The 9,608-nt window shown below is 37.6% G+C and overlaps 1 protein-coding gene across 2 annotated transcripts; it reads left to right on the forward strand.

Moving 5' to 3' along the window:
- The first annotated feature begins 4,492 nt into the window (after positions 1-4,492).
- Positions 4,493-8,156, forward strand: LOC113329603 (putative receptor-like protein kinase At3g47110). Of its 2 annotated transcripts, XM_026576463.1 has the most exons (3): positions 4,493-5,419; positions 5,939-7,426; positions 7,525-8,156. In XM_026576463.1, exons 1-3 carry the CDS (start codon positions 4,645-4,647, stop codon positions 7,938-7,940), a joined length of 2,679 nt encoding a protein of 892 aa, XP_026432248.1. In that variant the 5' UTR covers positions 4,493-4,644; the 3' UTR covers positions 7,941-8,156. The 2 variants fall into 2 exon arrangements, with proteins under 2 accessions (XP_026432248.1, XP_026432247.1); XM_026576462.1 differs by having other exon boundaries at positions 4,493-7,426; positions 7,525-8,155.
- Positions 8,157-9,608: the final 1,452 nt, after the last annotated feature.

Here is a 9,608-nt window from a genome sequence, read left to right on the forward strand (position 1 = left end):
ACAAAGAAAAGGTTTAAATTTTTCGATGCTAATCAATACTTCCACGTTAACGCTGAAACTAAAACAGAATTCATAAAGGTTTAAATTTCTCGACGCAGATGATTGATACTGAAATTCAGTAGTTAATAATGTATTATCTTTCCAAAGGTAAGGACTAAAGCTAGCCCGTCCATTCATTTCTTTTCTTGCATGTTGCTTCTCCTAAAGTTTGCAACGAAATACAACTGTTTGTATGAGGTATCGCTTCAAATGAACTCCAACTCCCAAGTCTTTTCATAATTACAGTTTTGGGATCATAACAAAAGAGCGTTTGTTCATAAGGATACCTACGATCTTTATACTTGAGTAAAACCAAACGACTCTTTGTAACTGTGAATGGTATATAACGCCAAGAGAATGAATCGTGCGGAGTTCTTATAATGAACTCCTTACACCAGATCCATGACTCGGCCTCGTTATCAGTAACTGCAATATTTTCCTCCGATGATATCTTCTTTTAAGTCCATATATCTAAACACGGAACGGCGTCCAAACATTTGCAGGCACTAACACACAACCACTCTCCAAATGATCCGAGAATAGAGGTGTGCCGACAAGTTGGAAAAGGTACCGGAGGGAGGACATGGAACTTTTCTTCTGATAAATTGAAGACCATTATTTCTTTTCCATCCATACCAGCTAACCAATAAATAGCTCCATCAAAATAGACACCATGTAATGAATCTAACCGGGGCATGATTACCCCTTTATTTCTCCACCCACTGCCAGCACCAAGAGTATATCCTTGTATAGCTCCTCTACTAGAACCATTGCTATATATGATTCTAACAACCTTGTACTCTTTGGTTTGAGGAATATAACCAAAACCACCATGTATACTATTAACCCAGGACCCATTATTTTCCTTGAATCCTTTGAGATACAAATACTCTCCAGTAATGGGATTACATATAAGGATTGGTTCTTGGAAGCCGTCCTTAAGAACAGATAAACAAATGATACCATTGCAAGAACCAACTAGAGAACTTGAAACCATGATGGAATTCCGTTGGATTAGAAGAGGATGGTTGATCAATCTAAGTGTGTTTTGAAGGCACTGGTCGTTGACATTGGTATCATCATACTCTCCATAATACAGTTTGTGGTACATATTTATATTATTTTCCTTTGACCAAATTAAGAAAATAAGACCTTGAGTACTTACCTTAGCAAAAACACCATTGTTGAACATCTTTTGATAGTGAGTGTGTCGCAATAAGTGCATCGCAGCAAAGTTGGTTTTACAAGTGATAAGAGGTTCCTCCATATTTTGCATACTCGTTGACATTTCAAGACTGTATCAACTGATAATCGAGAAAATATGTCTAATGATATATCAAGGGGAAGATTGTCCATCAATGACAAACCACCTTTCGTCAACAGCTTTCAACTTCAGAAAACCCTAAAAAAAAAGAACCATTTTTTGGGGACCATGCTTTTTTTTTAGGGGATCATGGTTTTATTTTGGGTAAAAACATTAGAAGTAAATCTAGGTCATCCCTTATCTAGATATTTATATTAATACATAAATACCCTCCTGATTAATTTTGGATGATGATTAGTTAGTGTTAATAATAGCTAGTGTAGTGATTAGTGAGATGATTAAGTTAAAGATAGTGAGATTAAAAAATCAGATGGTTTTTTTTTAAAGAAGTAGAATTATTGAGAGAGTAAAGTTAGAGAAGATGAAAAAGGAAAACATGAAAAACGATGGATTTGACCAACCACAACCGGAGGAAGGGTATTTGGGTACCCAGGTATGCTTCAAACTTAGATAATGTTGGTTGAATTGCTCCAAACTTTCAAAAAAATGAAATTTTTTATGTAGATTTGGACCAGTTCGGTTACCATATGTCAAGAACATGTAACCGAACACACCTGAAAGTGTAGTTCGGTTACGTTTTCCAAACACGCAGGTTACCGAACTCGCTCGTTCATGGAGGTTTTGGTCGTACAGTGTAATGTTCGGTTACCTAGGATAAATTTCGTAGTAACCGAACTTTGAACTTAACAATTTATTTGGGTACTGTGTTCGGTTAGTTCGCAAACTTGAACGCAACCAAGTTCCCAACCGAACCTAATAGTTCGGTTCGTTGCAAAAAAAATTCCCAACCGAACTGCAGGTTAAAAGTAACCTAGTGTTAGAAGTTCGGTTGGTTCTCAAACTTCAACATATTTTGCGAATCAACCGAACTGGGCTTATAAAATTATTTGGGACATCTTGTGTGTTCGGTTAGTTCGCAAACTTGAACGCAACCAAGTTCCCAACCGAACCTAATAGTTCGGTTAGTTGCAAAAAAAATTCCCAACCGAACTGCAGGTTAAAAGTAACCTAGTGTTAGAAGTTCGGTTGGTTCGCAAACTTCAACATATTTTGCGAATCAACCAAATTGGGCTTATAAAATTATTTGGGTACATCTTGTGTGTTCGGTTAGTTCGCAAACTTGAACGCAACCAAGTTCCCAACCGAACCTAATAGTTCGGTTAGTTGCAAAAAAATTCCCAACCGAACTGCAGGTTAAAAGTAACCTAGTGTTAGAAGTTCAGTTGGTTCGCAAACTTCAACATATTTTGCGAATCAACCAAACTGGGCTTATAAAATTATTTCGGTACATCTTGTGTGTTCAGTTAGTTCGCAAACTTGAACGCAACCAAGTTCCCAACCGAACCTAATAGTTCGGTTAGTTGCAAAAAAAATTCCCAACCGAACTGCAGGTTAAAAGTAACCTAGTGTTAGAAATTCGGTTGGTTCGCAAACTTCAACATATTTTACGAATCAACCGAACTGGGCTTATAAAATTATTTGGGTACATCTTGTGTGTTCGGTTAGTTCGCAAACTTGAACGCAACCAAGTTCCCAACCGAACCTAATAGTTCAGTTAGTTGCAAAAAAAATTCCCAACCGAACTGCAGGTTAAAAGTAACCTAGTGTTAGAAGTTCGGTTGGTTCGCAAACTTCAACATATTTTGCGAATCAACCGAACTGGGCTTATATATGCATATATGCAATTAGGAAAAATATTTTGTAACCGAACTTTAAACAACAGAGTTCGGTAAGTTCGCAAAAAAAAAATATTTTGCGATTAAACCGAACTCAACATTTGGCTATTTCGAGAAGAGTTCGGTTTTGAAATTATTTTTGCGACTCAGCCGAACTCAGGTGTTCGGTTAGGCAAAAAAAAAAAATCTTAGCCGAAGTGTTCTTTGTGTTCTTCATTTTTAAAAGTTCGATTGTAAAACTAGGGTTTTTTTCAAATTTTTCCTAACCGAACTTACTACTGTAACCTCCAAATTCAACATATTTTGATGACTACGGCTAAATTTTTTTAATTAAAAACGAATTAGAAGTAATGGGTTTGTGGGAAAATACTTATGGATGGGTTTGTTAATAAAAGATTGATTAATCGTCGATGATGAAAATTTGATGATTTTGATTAGATTTGTATATGATCAGGTTTAGATGATCATAAATTGATGAAGAAGAGAAGAAGAAAAATTGTAGAATACAGTTTGAAGAAGTTGTAGATTAGTTACAATTTTAATTAGGTAAAAGGGTAAACTAGTCATCTCTACCTTTTAGGACACCCCTTATAATTATAGGGAAGGTGGCTAATCAAACCATGGTCCCCTCAAAAAAACCATGGTCCCCAAAAAAATGGTTCAAAAAAAAAATCTTAAAAGCCCTAGGTATGAAATTGTGTGTTTAACAAGTCCAGGTCAAGGCGTGGGTTTCTAAAGGCTCACGGGTCATAGGCAATAAACCACCGGGTTTACTCCTCAAGCCCGTAAATAAAATAAACCACGATTTTCCCAAAAATAACATAAATCTGATTTCTCTGTAACCCTCTGAAGATTTACCCTTTGAAATTCTCAAGTCTCAACCTAAAAATCCCTAGACCATTTAGGGCCTAATTTGAGGCCTAACCATGTTTTCCAAATTGTAGGTCTTGGTACCGAACCTAATCGAGCAAAAACGAAGAGTTAATCTTACATCACTTAATTGTTGTCCGAAGTCAACAAATGTAAACATCTCACTTGGCCGGCAACGACGTATTCACCATATAGAATACCGTTGAACTCATCAACTGTAAACACCCCGTCCCGTGTCTACAGAAATTTTGACGTGAGATCGATAAATGTCATCATAGCATGACATATATAATTTATTTCTGCAAATTAAGAAAGAATGCGCGATGAACACGCAAATGTCTTGAAAGCTATACGTAAAGAAAAATGTGAACGTCAGGAATTAATCTAGCCGGCCAAGGAGCTGACTTTAGGTTAGCAGTTCGCGTGGTCCATCTAGATAGCTTCTCCCACGCAAGACCTAGATAAAATATAAATATTTTTTCTAGGTTATTTTTCACCATGTGTGCTTCACGAAGTCAACACTCAAACAGTTTTGATCACCTACTTAAGGTGTCTATACTACTCCATTAACACATCACCTACCTAAGGTGTCTATAGTAATCCATTAACACATACACTTCAAATTATTGCTATCCTTCTACTAACTCCATCGTGTATAATACTCACCGCACTCATTTAAGTATCACTTTGTTTTCCATATAAGTTTTCATTTGGGCCAAACATTTAGCTCTGTAGATGTTTTTTATCAAGATGAAGATGGTACCAAAGCAACAGCTGAGTCTGAAGTACTTTAATATAGAGTTATCATTTGGCTGCTTTATTCTCATCATCTCGTGTATGTCCATGTTTGTCATGGATGTTAGTTGTCTTGTTGTCGTCCACGATAACAAATCCAACGACCAATTGGCATTACTCGCTTTCAAGGATGGAATTACTGAAGATCCGCTCGGAACACTGAGTTCGTGGAACAGCGACAATGATACTCTTCATTATTGCAAGTGGAGAGGTGTTACATGCAGTCGTCGTCATCCAAGTAGAGTCACTATGTTAAATCTTACATCCCAAAGATTGTTAGGTTCCATTTCTCCCCATATTGGAAACCTTAGCTTTCTTAAGTATCTCAACCTCGACAACAACAGTTTAACTGGTGAAATCCCACATCAACTTGGTCGTCTTTCTCGATTAAAATACCTCAGCCTTACCCATAATTTACTGGAAGGCGAAATTCCACAGAATATTTCTAGTTGTTCTAATCTCATATACCTTGATTTTACTCACAACCATCTTGTGGGGAGAATTCCTAACGAATTAGCCTTCTTATCTAAGCTCATACTTCTGGATCTAAGGGAGAATAGTCTATCAGGAGAGATTCCAGCTTCATTGGGTAACCTTTCATCATCTCTTACTCGTCTTAGTCTTAGTTTTAACAAATTTCACGGAAGAATCCCAAGCCCTCTAAGCCAACTTACAAACTTAAAGTATTTTGATCTTTCTTCCAACAATCTTTCAGGTACGGTCCCTTCCAAACTATACAATATTTCATCTCTTATAGTCTTTTCATTGAGTGTAAATCAACTCCATGGAAGCATTCCTGTTTTCATTCTTCCAAATCTCAACTATTTTTCGGTGTTAGATAACAATTTCACCGGAACATTTCCCACTTCGTTTTCCAATTCGACTAGACTTAGATTTCTACAACTGGGAATAAATAATTTCTTTGGATCAGTACCTTATAACCTTGGTAGCTTAAAAAATCTCACGCGGTTGGCATTAGGAGAAAATAATCTTGGAACTGGACAAGCTAATGATCTGAACTTCATTGATTCAATAATAAATTCCACCAATCTAAATTATTTATATTTAGGCATCAATAATTTCGGTGGCGTGCTACCTATCTCCATGGCTAATTTCTCTGCAAACCTTGCCACACTAAGTCTTCGAAATAATCAGTTATATGGAAGTATTCCAGCGGGTATTCAAAATCTTTTAGGTTTAACGGTATTTGATTTTTCAGACAACCTGTTCACAGGTAGTATTCCTACAGGCATTGGGAACCTTCAAAATTTGGGAACATTAGATCTTCGACGAAACAAATTATCGGGTTCAATACCTTCCTCTTTCGGTAACTTAACACGATTGCTCCTACTCACTCTATCGTTTAATAATCTGACGGGTTCAATTCCTCCGAGTATTGGAAATTGTGAATCTCTGCACAGCTTATCCTTCTGGAGCAATAGGTTAACTGGTAGTATACCAGCACAAGTTTTAAAACTTCCATCTCTATCAAGGTTCCTCAACTTAGCTAATAACTCACTTACTGGTCCAGTCCCGGCGGAAGTTGGCAACCTTAAAAGCCTCGGGGTATTAGACCTGTCAGAAAACAAATTATCTGGTGAAATCCCAAGTACCATAGGCGAGTGTATAGGCTTAACAAGTCTTGAGTTGAACGACAACTTTTTTCACGGAGATATTCCCTCAGCTATTACTTTCTTGAAGGGTCTTCAGATTTTAAATCTTTCCCACAATAACCTGTCTGGTGCATTACCTAAAGGCCTTGAAAATCTATCAACGCTTCTTGATTTGAATTTATCATATAATAATCTGGAAGGGGAAGTGCCTAAAGATGGTGTATTTAAGAACACAAGTGCATTTTCAATCCAAGGGAATAATAAGCTTTGTGGTGGTATACCTGAAATAAAGCTGGCGAAGTGCTACATCCCATTAAAGCAAAAGCAAAAGAAATCATTGTCAGCGAAAGCAATATCTATTGTCATTTCTTTTGGTGTTTTATTTTTAACTTTGATGGTGGTTTTTCTATTCTGCTGGAGAAAAAAGGCAAACCAAAAACTTCATCCGACGGCTTTAGACTTAGTTAATCAATTCAAGGGAATTTCTTACAATGAGCTTCTTAAAGCTACCAACGGATTCAGTGACTCTACCAACTTGCTCGGTGTTGGAAGTTTTGGATCTGTGTACAAGGGAATTCTTCGTGAAGCTGAATCAATACCTGTTGCAGTTAAGGTTCTACATCTTCAGCAAAGAGGTGCAACCAAGAGTTTTATGGCCGAATGTGATGCCCTAAGGGAAGTTAGACATAGAAATTTACTCAAGATCGTTACTTGTTGTACGAGTACTGATTTTCAAGGTAATAATTTCAAAGCTCTAGTTTTTGAGTTCATGTCTAATGGTAGTCTAGAGGATTGGTTACACCCAAGTCTGAGTGACACAAACGTCGGCGACCAAATGCATGTAAAGAATTTGAACCTGAAAAGAAGGTTGAACATTTCTGTTGATGTTGCTTCTGCACTGAAGTATCTTCACCATGATTGTAAATCGCCCCTTGTTCATTGTGATCTGAAGCCAAGCAATGTCCTTCTTGATGATGATTTAACTGCGCATGTGGGTGATTTTGGCTTGGCTAAGTTCCTTCACAAGACATCCAGCAATTCTCAACAGATGAATGAACAAGATGCAAGTTCTATTGCGATAAAGGGCTCCATTGGTTATGTCTCTCCTGGTAAGAAGAAATAGATCAGTTACTATTGATGTGTGTATATGAGTAGTTTAATTAGGTTTTGAAACTTTTCTGAGGAATCTTTGTCTTGGTTTGAACAGAATATGGAATGGGTGGTGATGTGTCTACACTAGGCGATGTGTACAGTTATGGGATCCTACTGTTACAGATGTTTACAGGAAAGAGACCAACTGATGACGTGTTTAAGGATGGTTTGAACATTCATAAATTCTCTAAAATGCATGCATCTCCAGAGCGAGTTTTGGATATTGTCGATTCAAGATTGCTGCTAGAATTTGAAGTTGAACATCTTGAAAATACTGAAACTAACAGTTATAATATGCCACGATGCCAAAGAAGAAACAGGGCAAGACATACAACGAGAGAGATTTTAGCTTCTATAATCCAGATTGGAGTAATATGTTCCTCAGAGTTACCATCAGATCGACTCAGCATGAATGACATCATTGTGGATGTACAGGCAGTAAAAAATCAGTATCTTGGAATCGGTATGTAATAAAAATAAGTTCCATGTCATAATCTTTGTCTTCATGCACGGAAGTATTATGGAAGTACAATTTCATCGCCACCGGATTATCTGTAAAGCATGAAAATGTGAAATAAATTAGAGCCGTGCTGTGCTCACTATAAATATGATCAGAAAATATTTGGTAACTTTCACCAAGCGTAGGCACGCATAATTCCAAGCTTTACAGTGAATCCAAAGAGAACAGAACTTTTGCAGCTCTTGCCGACTATGTTGTATTAGGCGCGCCTAGACGCTCTAGGTGTCCCAAGGAAAAATTAGAAAACAACAAAATCAGTTTTGTTTTGGCGCCTAAAGCGCCTTTTCTTTCTAGGCGCCCCCTGGGCGACTCACGCGCCTAGTCGAGCTCCCAGGGCGCCTTTTACAACATAGCTTGCTGATTCGGAAATTTACTAACAAGGCAGCAGTGAGAACCTTGCTCGTAGGGCTAACAGATCTCAATACTGATAGTTTACCCTATAACGACCCCGTTCAATATTCTGGTAATACGGGTGGAAAATGATGGGTTGCTGCTACTGGGGGATTTATTAATTGGGACTAACCTAATAGATAGAATTCAATCTTGAAAGTCGGAAGCAAACAAAATCTGCTTCACAAGAAGTTATTCTCAAATCTATTTTGGCTTGAACAGAAATGGCTGGGTGATGACGTGGCTACACAAGGTGATGTGTATAGTTAATGGATTCTATTTTTAGAGATGTTTACAGGAAAGAGACGAACAGATGACATCTTTAAGGATGGTTTAAACACTCATGATTTCTAAGATGCGTGCAATGCCAGAGAGAGTTCTGGAAATTGTCTCCTCACGGATGGTGCTGGAGTAATTAGAAGGTGAACATCATGACGATAATGTTACTAATTAACTCTTGTAATGTGCCACGAAGGGAAAGAAGAAACAGATGAAGGCATACTACAGCACAAATTTTGGCTTCTATTATTCAAATTGGAGTTATATGTTATTTTTTTTGATACATGTTCCTCGGAACGTCAGATTGAATCAGCATGAATGGATGTGGAAGTAAGGAATCAGTATCTTGGGATCTGTAGGTAACAAAAATGAGTTAATTCCACTGTCCATGTTGTTGTTTTCTAACAGGATTAAGTTTTTTCTACACTTGTATTGTTGAGATTATTAGTCCCATATTGTCTGGGCAATCTAAGATCCTGTGGCTTATAATTTTTTAGGGCCTCTCCACTCATTGTCAATTGGTTTTGAGTTGGATGCCCGTATTCTAATATGGTATCAGAGCAGGTTATTTGCGACGAGTCTTTGACTGCGCCTTTACTCCGTGCCACCCGATGAGGCTACACGTGAGGGAGCGTGTTGAGATTATTAGTCCCACATTGTCTGGGCAATCTAAGATCCTGCGGCTTATAATTCTTTAGGGCATCCAACTCAAAAGGCCTCTCCACTCATTGCCAATTGGTTTTGAATTGGATGCCCGTATTCTAATATGTATCATTCGTTTGTTCCTCTACCTTTATAAACTTCCCGAAGGACTATAGATTTAAGGCGTGGAAGTAGTTCTGTTACAAAGCTGTTGAATACCTGATTACATGACTTTTAAAGCATGAAATTTGAGCAGTTCCCGCTATAGATATGAGTAGGAGAAAGACCTTTTTTAGCGAGATCTGTGA

Source organism: Papaver somniferum, unplaced genomic scaffold (genome assembly GCF_003573695.1).
Source record: "Papaver somniferum cultivar HN1 unplaced genomic scaffold, ASM357369v1 unplaced-scaffold_117, whole genome shotgun sequence".
Classification (NCBI taxonomy): Eukaryota; Viridiplantae; Streptophyta; class Magnoliopsida; order Ranunculales; family Papaveraceae; genus Papaver; species Papaver somniferum.